Below are 24737 nucleotides of genomic sequence, written 5' to 3'. Positions count from 1 at the left end.
TCTATGCAAAGAAAAGTAAAGAACTACAGTAAAACAAAGAGGAGCAGAAATAAATCCAACAAAAGCATGAAACTTAAAGCAAGCAGCGATCACTATCAGTGAATAAATTTCACCCAAAATGAACAGAAACGGCAATAAATGACCGAGTCGAAATTAAAATGAATAGAATTTACCACAAACAAGAGAAGGGCTAACGCCCTTTAAGTCTTCTAAAGGACAAAGCATCGATTGTGATTTACTGAAAACAATTTTTATTTCGAGTAGTGTGGCATATTACTCAATTAGAATGAAAATAAAATGAAACAAACACAACAAAAACGATAACATAAATAAAAATAAAAACAAATATAGGCAAGGCCGTACCCAGAGGAGGGTTAGGGGGGTTTGAACCCCTCCTGAAAAGTTTTTTGATTCGTAAGACTTAACAAAATGGATATAAAAAAATTTTGTATGCGTCTTGTGATTTTTTTGGCGTACCCCCCCCCCCCCGAAAAATAAATTTTTGAGTAAAACCCCCTAAAAAAAATCCTTGGCACGGCCTTAAATATAGGTACTTGTCGGTTATTAGAAACACGTTCAAGAATTACGCTTAGGTTACATCTCAGAAAACCGGTTTCATAGCTACAAAAACAAGTGACGGATGATATAATGCATTGGACTTAGACAGAATGTATTGGACTTGTATAATTTGGGCTATATATTTGCACATTAGGGGGGGGGGGTAGGCTAGGTTACGTTAGGTTGGACTAGGTTAGGCTTCCATAATTATGTTTCTAAAGTATTATTTTATCATCATGTTGTGTTATATTTCATTAGGATTAACCTAACTTCACTTCTTTGGTTTGTTTCCAATAACCGACAAGTTCCCAAATATAGAATAATACAAATAAAGAAATAATGTAAATATTTTACTGGCGCATTGACTTAACCGTCCTCATTGAAAAAAGGCTTAAATGTAGAACGAATGATTATGCAAAGTGAAAAAAATGCAGCGGTTTTTGAGTTTTTTGAGTTTTTGAGTGGTTTTCGATTTTTGCCAAAATTGTACTTGAGAAATGGTTTTCAAAGACCTTTCTATGGTAGCCTTTTTAAGGGCCAGGAATTTTTTAGGCAAAATATAAAATGAAGGTAATATGGCCTATCTCTTTTTCTCTGAATTTAAAAATATCATGAAGTTAACAATCGTGAAGTTATAAAGGCTACCCACATACAAGGCCGTACCCGGGATTATTGTTACGGAGGGGGTTTGACTCAAAAGAAATTTTTTTTTTTTTGGGGGGGGGGGGCTACATAAAAAAAAACTCGAAAAACACATACAAAATTTGTTTATATCCAGTTTTGTTACGTTTTTACGAGTCAGACAAAAATTTCGGGAGGGGGTCAAACCCCCTACCCCCCCCCTGGGTATGGCCTTGCCCACATATAAAAAAATTTATGAAGGTAACAAATTTATTTCCTAGAAAATGATAAGGAACAGGAATCGAGGAAAGGAATTACGTCCGGGATATTTCAGTTTGGACCAATTACAACAAGATAAAAGAAAAAAAAGAGGAAGAATCTCAAAATATATATTAGAAAAGGGTTTTATATACTTTTTAATATTGTAGTCATTTTTAAAAAAAAAGCTACCCACAGGCCTGAATGAGCGTGGAAATCATATATCTCATTTTAGTAAAATTAGAAGAAAAAAAGAACGTCAGGAAGACGTATCTACCCTCAGGAAAAAATTTTGCAATTATGTTTGTACCATATTTAATTCCTTCCTCTAGAATTATAAAAGAGGAAGGAAGAAAAAAAAAATAAAAGAGAATAAAAGAGAAAAGAGGAAGGAAAGAGGTAGATAGGTTCCTTTACTAGGGCACAGTAGTTCCAATTAAAAGAAAATGAAGGGCTGGGCAAAATAAAATTTTTGAAAATCTATGAGGTGAGGGTAGGTTTTCCAAATATAGGAGGATAAAAAAGAAGGAACAGAGCCCTCTCCCCACTAATTAACGCTACTGCCAGGGCGCAGGCAAGTTACCGGAGTGAGAGGCCTTGGACCCGTGCCCTCCACCAAAACTACAAGTTTTTTTTTATAATCTTACGGTTATTTTTACACATTTGGTTCGCTCTCTTTTACCCCCCCCCCTCCCCAAAGTGTTGTAACGCTCATTTCTGTGTCGATGTGTACCAGCGAATCATTTAGAGCACCAAACAGCGCGCGCATATTTTACCAATTTGCTTATTCTCTCCGGGCACAATTTTTTAATTAAGTTAGTTAGTTCTTGGATTTAAGCCGAATAAGTCGAGAAGAGCTAACTTGAGAGTGGATTTGTTTTAGAATGATAGATATGTTGTATATTTGGATTTTTGGAAGCCTTTTGTCGGTTGTTTGGTGTGAAAATTTATATGAGTTGCTGCAAAGTAGATCTGATCTTTCTCAGGTAGGTTATATAATGTTGTTTCCAGGACCGAAGAGAAAAATTAAGTAAAAGCAAGTGTATCTCTCCAACAACAGAAAAGAGTGAAAAACCTTCAGGGTAAACTTATCGTATAGGGACAATGTGAACACACTACTCGATGTCTTTTTTTATGCTTTTTCCAAATACGATAATCGTTTCGTTCACAAATGCTCCCCCCTGATCAGTGGCGTAATTTCGTCAAAACCCTGGCAGGGGGTAAAGTCGGGGTCAATTTTCCTAAATCAAGTGACAATGACAGTAAAAACGGAAAAATTTAGCCGGTACTTATGCATTATACGGGCCCACGAAGAAGTCAAGTTAGGTTAATGCTAATGAAATAGAATAAAATAGGGTACTTGTGCATTTTATGGTACCCACGAAAGAAGTCAAGTTTGGTTAATGCTAATGAAATATAATAGAATAGGATGAATATATAATAGCTTAGAAATAAATCTGGGCTATATATTTGCACATTAGGGGGGTGGGGGTGGGGATAAAGCACAGCATATATTAAATACATAACCTAACCTAGGTACCTTTTTCGCCCCCTAAAACCCAAAATACAACAGTTTAAATATTGTAAACGCAATGAAAACCACGCTTTGCATTCCATTTCTCTATTGCAAATACCCGTTTGACGGGCAACCATTAGTAGCTCCTTGTACAATATATAGCGGTGGGCCCGCATAATGCATAAGTACCAATGAGCCATTTGGTACCATGAAAGTACTATATATTAGCATAAAAGTACTATAAAGATACTTTATAGGCCTAGTACTAGCCTATAAAGGTAAAAATACAGTAAAGAAAACTGATCCGTTTCTGTTGATCCTTGAATTAAGCAGGCTTATCTTGGTTTTGATAAGATTTTTGAAGAAATTAAATTTAATCTTGTGGGGGGGGGGGATAAACTCGGGTCTGGGGGAAGTTACCATCCCTGTCTTATAGCAAATTAAGCCCCTGATTATCTTGTTTACTTTCATTGTTGTCCGCATTCATACATCATTTTAAAATAATAGTAGATATCCAACCGATCTGAAATTATCTTACAATCAAATATAGGCTAGGTCTAATCTCTTTTTTTATGGGTCAAGGAACATGTTCAAATAGAAAACGAAACATCGACAAATGCAAAACGAGGGGAAAATATATTAATTATGGCTGTATATGGGATCATCAAGGGAGGAGGGGGTTGTTGCATTTGCGAGTGAAGCAATCATCATATTTGAAAGAGCATAAAAAAGGCAACAAATATTATGTTCCCTACGTAAGTAATAGAATCAAGTAGACAATATATTTAACGCCATGTTTCATTAGGCGCGTAGGTTATGATTTGAATTGTGCTGACAGAGGTAAGCAGGACTTATCTTGTGGAGGATGGAGATGATGAAACTTAAGACGAGGGACTTTTGCTACTACGGAAAGTAGTTGAACTTGGTAAGTGGAACGGTAATCTTGGTGCAAGATCCCGTTTATTATATTTATTTCTGGGTTAGGAGGAGTTTCAAAACTGAATTTAATAGTGTATTACAGGTAATTAACCTACTCGGTAAAAAAAAAAAAAAAAAAATATGTAATATCCGGTAGACCGCTTTGAATGTTACTATTATTCGTTTTAATCATTAAAATATCAAGCAATAAAACCATAACGACATACCAAACAAAATCCAAACCATATCCGAAAATCAAGCCCATTTCCATTAACCGTAAGACCAATCTATCAATCAAAAACAAAATAACAAAAACAAAATAACCTCCCCAAATAATTATCCGTATCAGGGTAAAACCTGGATCAGGGTTACGGTCTGTCGGGGAAAAAATTTAATACAATTCCTCCACCAGCACTAGATCCCACCTGAAATCGTATAGTGTATTACAGGAAAAAAAAAAAAAAAAAAAAAAAAAAAAAAAAAAAAAAAAAAAACTGTATTTCTCATTAATGATAATGAGAAAATCTTTGTAGCTAGGACTGTTAGGGGTGTCCTGATTAAATGTCTAGATTAGGGGCTATTGAGAAGGAAACATGATGAGAAAACAATTCTTTTTTGATAATACGTAGAATAATTGTAGCTAACACACTTTGCATGCACCCCGCTATACTTTACCCCCCCCCCCCCCAAATGTGCAAATATATAGCCCAAATTATATATTTCCAATGCATTCGGCCACCTGTCACTCTTGTTTTTCAGGCTCTTGTTTCGTCACAGTTGATTCGATTTACGGGTACACGGGTCCCTTGCCCCCCCCCCTCAATTGACACCACTGGACGTATAACTAATTTTGATTCATTTTCGTGGGTTCTGTACATCAGTTGTGTTAGAAATAAGAAATGTAGTTGTAAAATTGTGATTTTTGCCCTATACACAGTCTAAAACTCGGATGGGTGGATGTGTTGAGATTGAAACAGTGATTATAGTCGCCTATGATTTTTTGGATTGCTATGGACTCCGGACACCCAAACCTATACAAAAATGGCGTAATTTTTTCAAAATCGTGGGGGGGGGGGGTTTGGAGCCAATTTTCCGAAATCAAGTGAATATGACAGTGAAAACTGAAAAATGAGCCATATAGTATCATAAAGGGGAAAAAATACTAGAGAACTGACCCGTTTCTGTGGATGCTTGAATTATGCAGGCTTATGCTATATAGTTTTGACAAGATTTTTGAAGAAACTAAATTTCAGCTGGGGAGGGTGCAAACTGGGTTCTGGGTGGGGTAGTCCTCCCCCTTCTCTGCACCTCCTACCCCATAGCAAATTTCACCCCTGCTATACAACCGCTAATAACCATCTGTCTTTGTATTCAAGTGTATCTGAATGAATCTATTTTTGAGGGGCAAATTCCAAAAAAGGGTTTCAAGAAACATGTTTAAAGATGTAAAAAGCTATAATATGCATTTTTCTTATTTTGGACTACAGGAAGTTTAGAACCTATTTTTCAAATGTTAGTGTATCTAGGCCCCATTTATCTAAAGAAAAGTGTTTAAAGTTGGTGATTTCTCATGTTTGTCTTCCTTTGTAGTCCCCATCTATTTTAATAAGAATCTATTTTAATAAAACATCTCCCTGGGCCCTAATTCGAGCTATATTTTCATTCTTGAAAGATTCATTCATCTACCACAAAATTTTTTTTAGTCGACAGTTACTACTTTTTTTTATCCAAATTGTACCGATAGATCGACACAGGTCCACTCGTTACGGTAGGATCAGAGCATTATTTGTAGGAGGAGGGGGGGGCTCCAAAACAGAAAAACGCCACATTTCTGCAATTTTCATAGAAATTCTTCTGATAAATATAATATTATCCCCCCCTCGCGCTTATGTGCAGCTATTATTACACATATTTAGAGTTACGATCCCCTCATCTATATTATTGACACCACATTTCCAACGGAACAGATTTACTGACATTAGCTACCGTTTAACAATCAGCAAAATGTGCTTCAATAAGCAAATATAAAGAGCAGATGAAAAACATGAATGAAAAAGGCAGAGGGGAGGAATAAAGAATTAAACAGAAGAGCAGCGTTAGCATCTGTAAATTATAGCATCTATTATAATAATCACACCAAATAGGCTACTACGTTTTTATAAGCGAGCTTGACATTTAAAGTTTCCAGAATAATTTTACATGACGAAAGAGTAAATAAAGATAAATCTTCAAGGGAAAATAAGAAAAATAATTTGGATACATAATAAATAACCTTCCAGTAATACCTTCACCAGGCAAATACGCAGGAAGGAAACCTTAACCGCCAACCGAAATATGAGGTTCCTTCCTTATTCTTCTATATTATTCGTATATTATTTTTAAATTTTTCTTATAAATCGACAGTTTTCAGTGTTTTTCTATTTAATTCCCCTCATCTTTCAGAAATGTTGCACTAGCCCCCAAAATAAGATCCTTCGTACGTTCCTGACCCGCACATATAAGGGTAAAAGAATCTTCTCTAGGTTTAGTCTATAAGACATTTAGGTATCCCCCACCCGAATAAACGTTCTGAATTAAGGATTGAGCGTATGTGTACATTTTCCCAAAAACTTATTTTTCTAGATATTTTTTCATAGGAATAAAGAGGAAACGTAAATTTTAAAGGTTTCATAAACAACGCAAAAGCGTTGACTTTCTACAGGTTTACTTACTTCCGTGTATTTTTCAAGGGTTATTTGTAAGGTTTTTGATTACAAAGTTAACATTGGAATGTTGTCGTCCAAAATCAAAACATATCAATTATGTATTTAGAAAATGTGATATATTTCAAAAATTTGAGCAAACCCCAACTGAAAACATGGCAAGTAAAGGCTTCTCAAATGGCTTATGATTCTTCATCAAAGTTGGTCTATAAGACATTTTGAAGCCAAAATACAAAAATGAACTTAGGCTACATTTGGAATGTGAGTGTTAAACTTAAACACAGTATGTAGCTCAAATTATATTTCACAAATTGTAGCTTATTTCTCGCATAGTTTGTATTTATGGGTTTTAAGCTAGTGGGCTACAACCCATTTACTTCAATAGTCCAAAATCCAAAAACAATAAGTAATAGGAACTTAAATAAGTTCCCCTTATTTTTACAATAATAAGTCAAGGTAAATACAAGGACAGTGGCATCAATTGAGGGGGGCCTCTGAACCCTCCCTTAGTTTTTTCGCCCGGCCCCCCTTCTTGAATTGACTGTGAATCAGACCAAAATACTTTATTTTTTTTTATTGAAAAATACTTGTCTTTTTTGTTAATACCTTTTTTTAAAGAAAATACCTTTTCTTCAAAAATTGAAGAAAACGACAAATTTGCCCCCCCCCCTTTTTTGTCTAAATTCTCGTGAATTGAAACAACTGTACAAGAACCCAAAAGTCCTAGCCTCTGTATCATTCCAATATTCCAAATGTTTTAAAGCGTTTTGAAACTATTGACTTATCTGCTTGTACTGTTTTTTCTGTTTTTGCTTGTACTGTTTTTCCTAGAGTCTGGTACGGGTCCTGACGAAGTAATTCATCCAATTCTTTGTCTTTAAACATTTTTGTGCATAAGAACATTGTTTATCCTCAAGTTTGAAATAATGATTTTGAAGCGACGAAACCAAGTTCTGCATATGGTATCCGACAGAGCCTTATAGCCGAAGTCTTAACAAGGATTCTGTATGGAGCCTTCAGAGTCTTATAGCTGAAATCTTAACAAGGATTCTGTATGGAGCCTTCAGAGCCTTATAGCCGAAGTCTTAACTTGGATTCTGTATGGAGTCTTAAGAGGCTTATAGCCGAAGTCTTAACAAGGATTCTGTATGGAGCCTTCAGAGCCTTATAACCGAAATCTTAACCTAGATTCTGTATGAAACCTTGAGAGCCTTATAGCCGAAGTCTTAACCTGGATTCTGTATGGAGCCTTCAGAGCCTTATTGCCGAAGTCTTAACCTGGATTCTGTATGGAGCCTTCAGAGCCTTACAGCTGAAGTCTTAACAAGGATTCTGCATGGACCATTCAGAGCCTTATAGCCGAAGTCTTAACAAGGATTCTGTTTGCTTTGGCTGCATATTTCTTTTGAATAAAATAGTGTTCTAAAACTACCCACAAACAAATACACGTCATTTGGGATAAAACTACACATTCTCGGAGTCATTAATAATAACAATAATAATAAAAAAAAATTATGGTATGGTGATCATTCACACACTAAAATTCAAGGTAACAAAACTACATGTTGTTCTTGTTGTCAGTTAAGGTCGCATTTTGACGCTGAATTCCTTACGACCAACATATAGAGCCTGCAGTACTTCCAAGTAGATATTAAAAAATAATTATTTTTTTTTGCTGAAAGTATTGAGCAACATTAAAACTTAAAACGAACAGAAATTGTTCCGTATATGGAAGGGGCTACCCCCTCCTCAATACCTCACTCCTTATGCTAAAGTTTTTTTTACCACTTTGAAAAGCTTCTTATCCTGATTGAACATGTTTCAGGGGCCGTTCTTAAAGAGTTTTGACAAAGAGTCAAACTTTAGCATAAAGAGTAGAGTGTTGAGAGGGAGTAGCCCATTTCATATACGGATTAACTTCTGTTCCTTTTAAGGTCTAGTTGCCCTTCAATCTTTTTGGTCACTTAAGAAAGGCGCTAGAACTTTTAGTTTTCGTTCAAATGAACCCTCTGCCGATCTTATAGGGCCATTGGTTCGATACGATCACCCCTGAAAAAAAAAAAAACCAAAAACATAAAATTCCACATTCTTGTAGATAGAGCTTGAAACCTCTACAGTAGGGTTTTCTGATACACTGAAGCTGGTGGTGTGATTCTCATTAAGATTCTTGACATTTAGGGGATGTTTCTCCCCTTCCTCAAAAATCAGGCAAAGATCGTATCTTTTGTTCTGTATTTCTAGACTTAATGAATCTTATACATTTGGAATCAAGGCTGTATCCAAGGAGGGTGTGGGGTTTGCCCCCTCCCGAAATGATTGTTCGCCTTTTGTAAAAAAAGTAACATTAAGTGCAAATTATGTTCTGGCCTTGGGAAGGCATCGGGGTTTATAGGACTCATGTTAATTTCTACTCGTTTTGAGTTTGACTCGGTTATTTATTGTAATTTCTGATCGTTATGGGTTTCATTTATTTATCGATGCTAATTTGTTGTAGTTTCACGTTTGGTAGATTATTTATTTTGTTTTTGCTCATTTTTGGTTTAATGGAGTTCTTTACTTTTCTTTGAAAAACTTATTTTATGGAAATTTTTTTCTTTAATTAAAATCTGTTCGTTTTATATTGACATAGTCTTTTCAGGGAAAAAGAAAATAATTCTTTAAATCTTTTCGTTTTTTTAAAACTTTATAGTTTGGCCTGCTATTTGTATGCTGGAGAAAAATTTTCAGCAATTTTTAACAACATACACCCTTTTAAAAATCTGGACACAAATAGTAGTGTGTTATCTAGTTTCATACCTCTTCTAGTTGACCGGAAATAGAAAACTTGATACCATTCGCAAAAAAAAATCTGTTTACTTTCTTTGATAGCTTAGATAGGCCTACACTTACGCTGTTTTGATTTGGTTAAATTTTAAGAGCAGAATTAGCCCCGAAAGTTTGAACATAATACCCTCAGTCGTTCTTGGGATACTGCTGAGATGTCTCATTGGGAATTAGCATTAACACAGTGCATTTTGATTTAATCTTAAGGCAGCATTTATATTTTAAACATAATGGGCAAATGGGAGGGTGGGCGTGGGAGGGGAACTAGTTGCCCTCCATAACTTTCGACTATTAAAATGGGAATTAGCCCTTTCTAATTTCAATCGAATGAGCCCTTTTTGAAGTTCCTAAGATAACTCATTCAATACGAGGTGCCCTGATTTAAACACAAAATAATAATACATTGTACCCACATCGATCTTTACTATAAAAATGTCTAGCCTTCCAATCACTTTCGACTATTAAAAAGGGCACTAGCCCTTTCAATTTCTAGTCGAATGAGCCCTTTTTGAGTGTCTACGACAACGCTTTCTATATACATCTTATGTGCCCCGAGGGCATAGATTACAACCCTTGCCTTGAGGGCTGTGAGGGGGTTGTCATCCTCAAAGACCTAATTTCCAGAACTTTCACCTGCGTTAAACAAAATGGCAATCTCAAAATTTTGATTGAATGTGTTTAGGGAAATTGTGGGCGTGAGAGGGGCGTTAGTTGCTCTCCAATCACTTCCAACTATTAAAAAAAGCACTAGCCCTTTTCATTTCCAATCGGAGGAGCCCTTTTGAAGTTTCTACGACAAAGATTTCAATAAGAACCTTTTGTGCCCCCAGGGCATAACTTACAACCCTTGCCCTGAGGGCTGGGGGGGGGGGGTTGTCATCCTCAAAGACCTAATTTCCAGAACTTTCAACTACGTTGAAAAAAATTGCCATCTAAAAATTTCAATTGGATGTGTTTGGATAAAAAATGGGCGTGGAAGGGGTGTTAGCTGCCTTCCAATCACTTTCGACTATTAAAAAGGGCACTAGCCATTTCAATTTCCAATCAAATGAGCCCTTTTTGAAGTTTCTACGACAACGCTTTCTATAAAAAAACCTTATATACCCCCGGGGCATAACTTACAAACATTTCCCTGAGGGCTGTGAGAGGGGGGTTGTCATCATCAAAGACCTAATTTCCAGAACTTTCAACTACGTTGAACAAAATGACTATCTAAAAAATTTGATTGGATGTGTTTGGGGAAAAGGGGGGTTAGTTGCCCTCCAATCACTTTATACTATTAAAAAGGGCACTAGCCCTTTGAATTTTTCAATCGAACGAGCCTTTATTGAAGTGTCTACGGCAAAACTTTCTATAAGAGCTTTATATGCTCCTAAAATATAAATTACTACTCTTGCCCAGACGGCTCTGGGGCGAATGTCCTCCTCAAAAACATAATTCCTATCTGGAAATCAACTGCTCTGAACAAAATGGCTATCTCAAAATTTTGATTGGATGTGTTTGGGGACATTTTGGGCATGGGAGGGGTGTTAGTTGCCTTCCAATCACTTTCGACTATTGAAAAGGGCACAAGCCACTCCAATTTCCAATCGAATAAGCCCTTTTCGAAGTTTCTAGGACAACCCCTTCGATACGAAGACCAAGATCAAGGAACCCAAAAATAAATAATACATTGTGCCAACCTCGTTCTTTACTTAGGCAGCGCTATTGCGCTGCCTATGATACAGACGGTTTCAGGCAGGATTTTTTCTGGTAGTGGGGAGAGGGGGGGGTCGGCGGTTATGTGGGATTATCTTTCCATGGCAGATGTTACCATAGGGGAAGGGACATGGCTATGAAGGGGCGCCGGATTTCCCGGCGTTATTTTAAAAAACGAGCAGAAATTAAATAAAAACCAAGTTTTTCAACTGAAAGTAAGGAGCAACATCTAAACTTAAAACGAACAGAAATTATTACGTATATGATTGGGTTCGCCCCCTAGTCAATACCTCGCCCTTTAAGCCAAAGATATTTAGTACTTTCATAAGAGCTATTTGTTCTAATTAACGGCCTTTGTGATTAAGGGGTCATTTTTAAAGAATTGGAACAAAATTCGAACTTTAGCGTAAAGAGCGAGGTATTGACTAGGGGTCGAACCCCCTAATATACGTATTAAAAATATATGAATATAGAACTTCGTTACGTAAGTTAATTCGTAAGTTACGTATATTTATTACTAATAAAAACGTTCGTAAATAAAATTAAGCAACTCTCGCGAAAGCCATTTGGCCAACTAAAAGTAAAATTAATATATAAATTTTGTTTTAATTATTCATGTACGGTGAGCCAAAATCAAAACCTGCATTAATTCAAAAACGTTCAGAAATTAAATGAAAAAAAAACAGTTTTTTTTAACTGAAAGTAAGGAGCGACAATAAAACATTAAACGAACATAAATTATTCCGTATACGAAAGGGGCTGTCCCCTCCTCAACGGCTCGCTCTTTACACTAAAGTGTTTTATTGTCTTAAAAAATAAAGTTTTGAGAAAGAGTCTAACTTTAGCGTAAAGAGCGAGGCGTTGAGGAGGGGACAGCCCCTTTCCTATACGGAATAATTTCTGTTCGTTTTATGTTTTAATGTCGCTCCTTACTTTCAGTTAAAAAATCTTGTTTTATTTTTAGTTAATTTTGAAATAAATCTTATCTATGCCACCCGTACACAATAGTTTGAAAAATAAATTGTATAACATGTAGCATGTACCCTTTTATAACCAACTCAAAATCAAACAATTATACGTATAAAAAAAAGAAAAGGAAGAGTCAAAATGAAAAATATACCCAAATAATAAGAAAGAAAAGTAATTTGATAAACAAATTAAAGTTATTTTTAAAAATCAATACCTTTTAAAAATCAACTACCAAAAGTTTGAAGGTGCCAAAGGAATGGTGGTTCCGTGCCATAGCTGGAGTTGTATTCCATGGTCTTGAAGAGGACTAAATCAGACGGAACGCAAGGTGTGGCAGGGACTCCTGCATTGTTGAAGCAACGCGGGCAATATGACGAGCTGTCATATAAGGAAAGAAGAGGATGGACAATAAAATAGGAGGCTTTAGGTAGTAGATCTCTTCCTGAGGGTTTTTGTCCACCTGGCAGAACAAGTTCCAGAGTTCATGGTGAACCGCTGTTTAAAGGGGAAGGAGCTGAAGCATGAATCCGAAAGTACCTTCCCCTGTCCCTTTTCTTCCTTTTTTTATAATTCTAACAGGGGTAATGGGACCGAACCAATGGTCGTGGAACACCTGAAGGAGGTTCAATTGAAGTAGTATGTACAGTGTTAGTGCCCTTTTTAAGAGATCAGTCCGCAGCAAAGTGCCGTTTTGTGCCCTCCGAAAAAATGACTATATAACCTTCCTGTTTCAGAGGTAACATTACATATATATATATATATATATATATATATATATATATATATATATATATATATATATATATATATATATATATATATATATATATATATATATATATATATATATATATATATATATATATATATATATATATATATATATATATATATAAATATACTTATACATATTCTCTTACCCTGCTCCTAGTAAAAGAAGTATTCAAGAGCCTTGCTAAGGCCTCATCGCTGGTTTAAGGGTTTAAGGGAAGTAAAACACTCTTTTTGGCTAATTTTGTAATGTAAAAATTGCTTTTAACCCTGTTTGTGGTATCTACCTTTGTTAAGAAATAAAGATTACTGCCATTACGGAATAAATTCACGAAAAAAATCTGCATCCTTGAGCCCAAATGTTTCTAAAATGAAATTAGAGTCAGTTGGATTTACGGTTGAGATGAAATCATTGAGCGTTGAAGTAAGCTGAGACCCACCTGCGTGGAATGCACTCTGAATTTAGGAAATTTTTAATTCTAAAGATAAGTATGTCGTAGAAACTCGATACCATAAATGTCACTATTATTTTAAAAAATGTGTTGAATCAAATAGTTTTAATTTAGTTTTAAAGTAGTGCACGGTATTAGATTAAATATATATATATATATATATATTTACACGCTATTTAAAAAAAAATATGAATTAAAAAAAAAATCGTACTATTCCATCCCTTATGGTGACACGAATAATCTGTATTCAACTTTCATCTAGGTCCACTCCACCATGTCTAGCGGGATGGAAGGTTGGGGGCTTCGCACAGAAGTATTATCTGGGTTTGCGGGAGGGAAAGTGTAGGCGCTATTTTAATGCAAGATTGGGACTATTTTAGCACGGCGCCCCTTATAGACATACTCCTTAAATTAGCATAAAAACACACTGTTTGAAACTTGCGCTCTGACAAGATAAATTGATCCCATGGAACGAACATCCTTTGAAGTAGGGACTCATTTGGATATGGGCAGTAGAGCCACCTCCTTCTTACTGTCTAAGGCTCAACGTGCACAAATTAGCCTCTTTGATCAAGATCTAACTTTCTATTGAGATGAAAATTGTAGTTTTCGGTACACTGTATATTTTCTTCGGTAATTTACATCAAGAAACAGTGTTACAAATTTAACCAAGTCAGTGTTGCACATTTATTACACCGAAAATCCGTACACTATATAACTATTTAACTATTTAATAACTATACACAACATGATTAGTTAATCTATCAAAAACATAACAATTAAGTATAATTGTTAATTTCACAAAAAACATTTTGCAAATGTATTTACTGAAAGTCTGCAGTTTTTACAAGGAATTTTGTCAGGGTTCGCTCTTTTTTTCTGCTGTTTATTAACCTGAACGCTCTGATACATGATTAAATTTAAAAAACGAAATTGCATTTTAATTGGCGAATTCAGACGTTTTTAACGGGACTTGGTAGGGTTCTGAATACTCATCTCCCAGGGTTAGGAAACATAATGTTGTATCATATTTTATTTATAAATTTAGGTAGGAAGGTGGGGGTACATTGGAAGGGAATAGAACTCATGACGAATGAGAAAACTTTAGAGCCTTGTTCAGGCTGGAAATGTGTTAATAATTAAATTCTAATGGCACACTCTATGACGAAAAATTGTAATGTATCCGTCATAATGGTCTATGGGCCTGTAGGACCACTGACAGAGACAGTATAAATTCGACTGAATTCGCATACAGTGTTGCAGGAACAAATGGACAAGATCCCTGGTAGAAATATGATATCTTTATTAGGGGACTTTAATGTCATGTTGGTACAAATAGTGATAGACAGTTTCCCATCTTAGACCACTTTGGTGCGGGGAAAGAAAATGTCAATGGTTGTAGATTGCAACAATTTGTATTTGTAAGTGCACATCTAGTTCAACCTCTACGGTGTTTGGTCACAAAATGGCCCATAAGCTAACCTGGTTGTCGCATCAGGGTACGCCGGCTGACCTTATTCATTATGTTATCGTAAAAGGAAGATTCGACTGCTGCTATTGATATTCAAGTTCCATTTATTTCCATAAAATAGTAATAACAGAAACAATATCCCGAAGGGTTCAATGGTCCGTTATTTGGGAAAAGACTTACAATAAATAAATAGTGTTACAACTGGGCATTTCCGTACCAAACAACGCCAAATTATAAATCTATAAGGAAAAGAAATCAACTCAGCGACAGTCCCCGCAGAAATGGCGATCCTTCAATCACCCAACAATCAAAAACCAATTAAAAATTTTCCACGTTGTTGAGGATCCAACGCTAACAAACCAACGCCCTATAAATATAAAGATCCTAAAACCAAAAAAAATATTTAATATTTACCCTTAATAAAAAAAAACGTTTCGTCTGTCTCTTATAGGAACCCAGTGTTCATAACTGCCGGATCTCAGCAGGAACCAAGTTCCAAGCAGGAACCAAGTTCCAAGCTTGCCCCAAAGTCACGCCCAGACCGAAGTCTGAACGAACCGGTAAAGTAGCCGGAATCATCACATCCTCCCAGTTGCGAACTGTGTACAAATTTACTTCCCTTGCTAATTTAAGTCGTCCAGAAAAACGACATGTTAAAAGTAAAGACCCCAATTGGCCCATACACTAGTATCTCCAGTCATTCGAAGGCTGAAATTTGGAAAGGGTAACTACTTAGTTTTACCAGTTAGTTATGACGTAGACTTTGAAAGGATTGATCCAAAACAGCTGTAAATAAAACTGAAAATTTTAAAATTTCAGGTTCTGAAAAGATTCACGATCTTCAAGTTATTGTTCACGTGCACAGTTTTTCCCAGTGAAAAGGTTCCTTCTTCATGAAAAATTAATATTCACCATTTTCTAAAAAAAAAAGGTTTTCCCATAGAAACCGACCGTTTTCACCTACAAGAAAAGGTACGACACCATCAAAATGATACTGTTACTATTTAATATTATATTTTTTTTTCTAGTTTGCTGATCTTGTAACGAAAGATGAACTTGTTTCGACTCTTTTAAAGTTTAGACAAGGGACATTATTTGCTCCAACAAACGATGCTATTCAGATGCACAGAGGACCTAAGGATTCAAATTTTTTGCTATATCATTTATGTATGTATCCCACTTTAATAGTTATTTAGGAAATATTAATCTTAGCTGTTAAGTAGAACCCTATCATGAGGTCCCACGAGTCACCCCTGCTGCCATCTATAACTTTTTTTTACATAATTCATGGATGGTTATGTGTGTCGGTCGATTTATTTGATGTTTTTTATGGATTTTGTCAGTGAGAATTTGAAAAACAGGAATTTTGTCACATTTTTGTATGTTTTTATGGACTTTGTCAGTGAGAATTTGAAAAAACTGGATGTTTTATTGTTTTTGTCAGTGAGAATTTGAAAAACAGGAACTTTCTCACTTGTAAAACCATAAACCACGTGGTGCTGTCACGAGTCAGAACACCTGTGCTGTCGACCTCAATTCACCTATTGTGAATCAATAATTCCCCTTAGAAACAACAAATTAATTTCCCTTTCTTGACAGATCAATCAATCAATGACATCATCTGTCAGACTTTAAAAATTTTCGCCTAGAAACATTTATCCAGGAATAGATCCAAGTCATTAATGTCTTTGCCTCGGGAAACAGTTCTACTGGTCGAACTCCAAAGGATATTAATAACCAAAGGCCATGGAAACAATTAGGCAAGAAACATCTTAGCGATGAATTGTTTTAGCGCGCGAAAAGGTTTCATATTAATTTGAAATGCGTTAGCCCAGAGATGCCAATAACAAAGGAACACGCTGAATTTACGTTTAGGGATTATTTGGGCGAAACCGTTTTAGACAGGTTATGGAACTATTTCGGCGAAACAGATAGAGACATTTTAAAAGAAGATTTTTGAAGAGATTTTAGAAGAGAATTTAATGGTGAAACTCTGTGGTCGTTATAATACACAAGTTTCATTTGAACAGTGTTGTGAGGTCCTCTAACCCAACCCCAAAGGGTTCCAATCCTCCTACCCCAACCCCGAAGGAAGCCCCCGGTCCTCAAAGCCTCCCAAACTCCCCAAAGGGCTCCCGGCACCCCCCACCCCCCCCCCCCACCCCCCACGGCCCTCCCCCGGCCCCAAATGTCCCCCAGGCTCCCCACTGTCCCCCCCGGCCCCCCAAAGGCCATCCCTGTGCTCCAAAGGCCCTCCCTGTGCCCCCAAAGGCCCTCCTCCGGTCCCCAAAGGCCCATCGAGCTCCCAAAGGACCAACGGGGTCCCAAAGGCCCTCCACCGGCCCCCAACTGCCCCAAAAGCCCTCCCCTGGTCCTCAAAGGTCCCCCGGGCTCCCAAAGGACCAACGGGGTCCCAAAGGCCCTCCACCGGTCCCCAAATGTCCCCCAGGCACCCAAAGGCCCTCCCTGTGCCCCAAAGGGCCTCCACCGGTCCCCAAAGGCCCATCGAGCTCCCAAAGGACCAACGGGGTCCCAAAGGCCCTCCACCGGTCCCCAAATGGCCCCCAGGCACCCAAAGACCCTCCCGGCGCCCCAAAGACCTACCCAGACCCCAAATGCCAGCCCCGGACCCCCAAAGCCCCTCCACCGGTCCCCAAAGGTCCCCCCAAGCTCCCAAAGGACCACCGACCCTCAAGGGACCCACAGACCCTCAAAGGCTCTCCCCGTGCACCCGTCTTTCGTTGATGTGTGTTGTCTGAAACCTATGATTAGGGATGTGTAGTTTGCTACTTCAGGCTTTTCTGAGCTAAGGTTTCCTAGTATTTCCTAGGTGAAGTTTGTCTGAAACCAAGAGTGTGTAGTGTATATTGTGCTACTTCAGACATATCTTAGATAGTAGTATTTGTCTGTAGTTTGTGAGATATGAGTATAAATTTTGATGTGGGAGGTGTATTTTTTTATTTTTGTCTTTTCTGTTGTGGATTTATTAGCATTTCATGGGGTAGTGGCGACTGAAAAATAGGACTTTTAGGGCGTAGTTTGATTTTTCTAACATTAAGAGCTAGATTTCCTATACTTTTATAGGTATGCGTTGTCAGAAAATTATGATTTGGGATGTATAGTTTGCTATTTCAGACTTTTCTGAGCTAAGGTTTTCTAGTATTTCGTAGGTGAATGATGTCTGAAACCAATAGTCTGGGATGAATAGTTTGCTATTTTTGACTTTTCTGAGCTAGGTTTCTTAGTCTTTTGTTGGTGTGTGTTGACTGAAACCGATGATTTGGGGTATGTAGTTTGCTATTTTTGACTTTTTTGAGCTGGATTTCTTAGTCTTTCATAGGCGTGTGTTCTATGAAACCTATGATTTGGGATGGGTGGATTGCTACTTTTGACTTTTCTGAGCTGGATTTCTTAGCCTTTCATAGGTGTTTGTTGTCTGAAACCTATATTTTGGGATGGATGGATTGCTACTTTTGACTTTTCTGAGCTGGATTTCTTAGCCTTTCATAGGTGTTTGTTGTCTGAAACCTATGATTTGGGATATGTAATTTGCTATTTCTTACTTTTCTGAGCTAGGTTTCTTAGCCGTTCATAGGTGTGTGGTGTCTGAAACCTATGATGTGGGATGTGTGGGTTGCTATTTCTGACTTTTCATAACCGGATTTCTTAGTCTTTCGTAGGTGTGTGATGTCTGAAACCTATGATTTGGGGGTGTGTGGGTTGATATTTTTTGACTTTTCTGAGCTAGATTTCTTAGCCTTTCATAGGTGTGTCCTTTCAGAAAATTATGATTTGGGAGGTATCCTCCTGACTACCGGCATAGATATAGGTATTGAAGACGCGTAATTTTTACACCACATGTGTTAAAAAAATCGCTGATTTCAAAAATGACCTTAAAAATTTTTTCACTCCCCTCCCCTCTCCAAAATCTGTTGTCCACCCCCGTGGACATCGGTTCCCAACGGAGTAAATCAGAGAGATAAGTCGACTATATAACACTTTTATTTTCATCGAGAAAAAGAAACAGGAAATTTATTTTCCATGGTTGTTTACTGGTGAAAACAAGAAAAGCAGTTTCTGTCACCAACAAGACATAGAAACACTTTGCATTCAACACACCACCACCTCGTCTTCATTGAGCAACCAGGAAGGCGGCACCTTTTCGCGTCCTTTAGCTAGTGGTATTCGGGTAAGTGAATGGCTCCTCTAACTCTCTCAGGCGGCAATGGTCGGCGCTTTTTGAAATCACCAGCCGACGCTACTTCACAATCGTCATTTTCCTCGACATACTGCTCCGGTTTCGGCCGACAGAGAAGGTGCTCTGCAACGTGAAAACGATATAAGATGAGCTTGTTCAAGCTTGGCCTGCTATTTTCTTCATGAGCCTGCATCTCGATGAAAGCGTTTGAGCATGCAGCATCAATGAAATGATGAAGGAACCTTACGGTCCATTTTCTAGTTCTGTAAGCGAATCGGTAATAACTGATCATACGGTCAGCCATGTCCACTCCACCCATGTACTTGTTGTAGTCAGCTACAGACCTTGGGCAAGAGATTGTGATCCGCTTCCTCTGCTTTTTGTCCCATCTTTCCACTATTGTCTCTTCTTCTACTGCCCTGCAATTCGAGCCTAGTGTCACAATTCTTGTATCAAACCATTCCGTGATGGCTAGCTTGCGATCTTCTCGCACAAATGCAACGCTCGATTCCTCCCTTTCTTCTTCATTTCTTTCTCTGGCTTCAGAGGTACGGTCTCCCTTCCAAATCTATTTCGCATGACTGTGCCAGTTGCATTTATCTGCATTTCGCACAGAAGGTCGAGTAATTTTGTCGAGTTGAAAAATCGATCAAAGTAGAGGCAAGATCCGGGTGGGAGGGTTTGAGATAGCCTGAGTACGATTCCAGCTGCAAGGCCATGGCATCGCATATTTTCAGGAAGCGTAGTAGCACCCTGATAAATCTCGAAGTCAAGTATGAGGCCTTTCGGATTAGCCAAGACAAAGTTTTTGAGGCCGACGGGATTTGGCTTATTGGGTACATACTGCCTCAACGACGTTTTGCCATAAAATGGGATCATCTGCTCATCAATTGAACAATTTTTGTCCCTCGGGAAAGAAAGGCAAACGGTACGGAAAAGGTCGATAATTGACTGAACTCTCCACAACCGATTGTTCTTCTTAATGTCGTCGGAAATTTCTTCATCTACAACAAATTTCAGATTGCTTCTTAGAGTGAAGAAACGGTTTTTCCCAATATTTTCTGCTATCTGGTTTACACGGTACTGCGCCTTCCAGTACATTTCGATTTGATGATATTTGAGATTGCCCATCAATATTACAACTCCGAAAAATGTCTTTAGTTCGTCAGCAGTGACATTCAGGCTCTTGTTGAATTTTTTTTGATAGGTGTAGTTTGTGGCATATGCTGTCTCATCGAAAAAAGACTGGGGGAAGTACTGTGCGAAAAACTCTTCCGGTTTCCAATCAGAATGATCAGTAAAGATAACTTCATCTCTTACTGGACCCAAGTGAATCTCAAACCTCGTGCTTTCCCTCCATTTCATCAATTTTGGTCGTTTCATAGGTCGCTGCGATATCCGAGCCCGCTCGGCTCGAGGTATGTCATCTTCAAAATCAGACTCCAGTTCAGATACTTCCTCGTCGATGATACTTTCGTCGCCTGGAAGGAAGGCGCTGTTCGGATCTTCATCTTCACTTGTATCTTCAAGTTCTATTTCGTGGGGCTCAAAGAGGTCATCATCACTTTCATCTGCAGAAAGGTCCTCAACATCACTAGCGTCGATGATTGCCAGGGCATCAGACACGGTAACTACAAGAGAAAACATGGTTTTCAACTTTTGAAGGTGACCATAAGTGAAAGTTAAGAAAAGACATTAAAATAGGAAGTTCTTCTGTTCTGAGAGATAAGAGATATTTATTTCAAAAAAATCGCTATCACAAGCCCACAAAGGGCCGAATTCGGAGTTTGGAGTCAACAACAAATAAATGGTTACCCTGCAAATGCAAAGAACAACAACGAAATAGAGAAAACCATAATGAACATCATTTAAAAGTCAATAATTAAAACTTTAAAAAGTCAATTAAAAAATTAAAAAAAACAAAAATTTGTCAAACTAAACTTAGAGCGAGACATAAATGCATTAAAAACTGGTCAGACTAAACTTAGCACAAAACATAAATGCATTTAAATTAAAAGGGATACTAAGAAAGTGTCAGCAATTAAACTACAGTAAATCAATAAAAGAGTTAAAGACAATAAAAGCTGGTCAAGAAAGGGGGCCCAGCAAACGAGCGCAAGAACCTGGGCAGTACCATCAGCTAATAAACAACAAAAGAGTGCAAAAAAGAAACTATTGAGTCATTTTATTCATTTTCTCTGTCATGAAGGGGATAAAAGTTCTTTCGTATCTGGACTGAACGCAGCGACTGGGGGACAAAGCAGGGATGGGCTCAGAAACAGTTCGAGGCAGCCGGCTTCTGGATGGGGAGTGACGTTTGGGGAAAATACTTGCCGTCCGAGGGTTTGTTATGGCATTTTTTGCAAAACGGAGGCACAACGAAACTCTCCTTTGCTCCAGGGTTTTCAGACTAGCTTTTTTAGGAGCAGAGAGTAAGGCACCTTGCCTTCTTTGAAAATTATTCGCAAGGCCCTTTTTTGAATTGATTCGATTTTTTCCGATTCTTCGCGACTCTTATCTTTCTTCCGATTCTTTGCGACTTCCGATTCTTCCGATTCTGTCGACTCTTATCTTTCTAACTTCAAAATGCTTGATTGAGAACCGATGTCCACGGGGGTGGACATTGAACTTTAGTCGCACACCAATAGATGATGTAATGGATATAGGTGAAAAAATCCCTCCCAAAATGAAGTGTTAATCCTTCTAAGGAAGCTTATTTTTTTCCAGGCTCCACCTTTCATTCCAAGACCAATTAGGAATTTTCTTACCTCTTGTCCTCCTGCTCTTCTTCGATTTTGAACTTTCCTCCATTTCTTTAGTGCAAAAACCACTCTTCCACTACCAATAACAAGCTGAAAAAAATCACAGATGGCAAGCCAGGTACGCTGGTTCCAACTGTAGTGCGTAGATGACGTTCCAACCAATAACTATCGCGCTAAAAAAAATTAACTGTATGTCCACCCAGAGGGACAAGGGTAGTCAGGAGGAAATGCAAGAGTTGGAAAATTAGGGTCTTAGTCCACCAGCTCAGTATTAGGGTCCCAGTCCACCAGCCTGAACGGTGGAAATTCACTAGCTCAGAATTGGGGTCTTAGTCCACCAGCTTGAATGGTGGAAATCCTCTAACTCATTATTTGTTTATCAGTAGACCTTACTTTTTGGTGTTAATCCACGATCTCAGTATTTGGGTCTTAGTCCACCAGCCAGAATGGTGGAAATTCAATAGCTCAGAATTGGGGTCTTAGTCCACCAGCCTGAATGGTTGAAATTCACATTAGACGACACAAAAACTTACACACACACACACATGAAAACTTACACACACACACCAAAACTTACACACACACGACGAAAATAAAACACACACACACAAACACACTTACACACACACACACACACACACAAAAACTTACACACACACACACACACACACAAACTTACACAAGCACACGAAAACTTACATCTACAAAAAAACTTACATGCACACAAAAACTTACACACACACACAAAACTCACACACACACACACACACGAAAACACACACACACACACAAAAACTTACACACACAAAAACTTACACAAACACACACACACACACAAAAACTTACACATGAACACAAAAAAAACTCACACACACATGCACAAAAACTTACACACACACACACACACACACAAAAACTTACACACACACACGAAAACTTACACACACACGCCAAAACTTACACACACAAAAAATTACACAAACACACACAGACAAAAAAACTTACACATGCACTCTAAAAATTATATTAAAAAAAAAACTAACATTCACAAAAAAAATAACACACACACACACCAAAACCAAATGCTCACAAACTAACACTATAACTCACACACACACACGCAATAAAATAAAAACACAAACAAACTTACACACATAAACAAACGAGCACAAAAAAAATCAAAAACACCCACCAAAACAAACTAAACAAAGAAAACAAAAAAACACACACACACACGAAAACAAAAAAGCCAAAATAAACACATACACAAAACTAACACACACACACGCGAAAACTTACACACACACAAAAACTTACACATTCACACTAAAACTTACAAACACACAAACTAAAACTTACACACAAACTAAAAAACTTACACACACACACACAAAAACTTACACACACACACACACAAACACTTACACACACACACACACACACACACACACAAAAACTTACACAAGCACACCAAAAAATACAAGCACACAAAAACATACAACCACACAAAAACTAACACACACACACACACACACAAAACTCACACACACACACACACAAAAAAACTTACACAATAACAAAAAAAAAATCACACACACACGCAAAAAAAATAACACACACAAACAGACAAAAAAAAAATCCACACACACACACGAAAAAATACACACACACACCAAAAATTACAAAAACAAAAACTTACGAACCCACAAAAACCCACACAAACCAAAAACAACTAACAAAAACCAAAAAAAAAAAAACTAGAAAAAACACTCAATAAACAAAAAAACTACTACAAAGACCAAACAAACAAAAACACACAAACACTACAATAAAAACAAAACGCAATATATTATACAAAAACACAATTACACACACACACACACACACACACACAAAAACTAACAAAAGAAAACGAAAACAAAAAAGCACACAAAAACAAAAACACACACATACGAACACTAACCCAAACACTACTAAACTTACACGCACAAGATCTAAGACACACAAAAACTTACACACACACACACACACAAAAACTGACATACACACGCAAAAACTAACACACACACACACACAAAAAAAAATAAACAAACACACACACACACACACAAAAACTACATCAATAAATCTAAAAAAATAAAAAAAAAAAAATATAAAAAAAAAAACACAAAAAAAAAAAAATCACCCAAAAACAATTAAACAAACGCACAAAAACATACGCACACACAAACACTAACACACACACGCAAACACATACACACACAAATGCACGAAAACTTATGCACACACACGAAAAATACCATGTCGCAGTTACATTGTCTTAATTTTTCAAATTTCATTTTGAATTTCTATCGTGAAATTCAAGAGTTGGATTATTTCAGTAGTGACTTGCTGTGCTTTACCTTCTCACAGTTACCTTCTCTTGATTTTTCGAAGTACATTTTGAATTTCTGTCATGAAATGCAAGAGTTGGAAAATTGGGGTCTTAGTCCATCAGCTCAGTATTGGGGACCCAGTCCACCAGCCTGAATGGTGGAAATTCACTAGCTCAGAATTAGGGTCAAAGTCCACCAGCCTGAATGGTGGAAATTCACCAGCTCAAAATTGGGGACTTAGCCCACAAGCCTGAATTGTTGAAATCCACTAGCTCAGAATTTGGGTCAGATTCCACCAGCCTGAATGGTGGAAGTTCACTAGCTCAGAATTGTGGTCTTAGCCCACCAGACTGAATGGTTGAAATTCACATTAGACGAGGTTACGTGCGCACACACACACAGAGAGAGACGACTAACACACAGGGACAACACACGCACAAAGATATGACACCTAACCCTTTTCGGTGAGTCTGGGTAGGTTAGGTTAGGCTAGATTAAGTTAGGTTAGGTTAAGTTAGGTTAGGTTAGCCTAAGTACGCTTCACTTAGGTTAGGTTAGGTTAGGTTAGGTGAGAGACAGGCAAAAAGTTAGGTGTATGATTAGGTTAGGTTAGATTAAATTAGGTTAGGCTAGGTTAGGTTAGGT

The 24737-nt window shown here is 37.5% G+C and overlaps 1 protein-coding gene across 1 annotated transcript in view; it reads left to right on the top strand.

Annotated features, from left to right (window-relative positions):
* Positions 1-2280: 2280 nt before the first annotated feature.
* The window catches only part of Fas1 (fasciclin 1 Fas1 domain-containing), a 168031-nt gene continuing 145574 nt past the window's right edge, over positions 2281-24737 (top strand). Inside the window, exons 1-2 of the mRNA XM_089107228.1 lie at positions 2281-2423; positions 15786-15924. Coding sequence (XP_088963354.1) covers positions 2322-2423; positions 15786-15924 — 241 coding nt within the window. The 5' untranslated portion in view covers positions 2281-2321. The remainder of the gene's footprint in view (positions 2424-15785; positions 15925-24737) is intronic.

Source organism: Artemia sp. Qi Xiang Cuo, chromosome 21, assembly GCF_049724085.1.
Source record: "Artemia sp. Qi Xiang Cuo chromosome 21, ASM4972408v1, whole genome shotgun sequence".
Lineage (NCBI taxonomy): Eukaryota > Metazoa > Arthropoda > Branchiopoda > Anostraca > Artemiidae > Artemia > Artemia sp. Qi Xiang Cuo.
The sequence above is the reverse complement of the archived record's forward strand: the minus strand, read 5'-3'. Positions and strand labels throughout refer to the sequence as shown.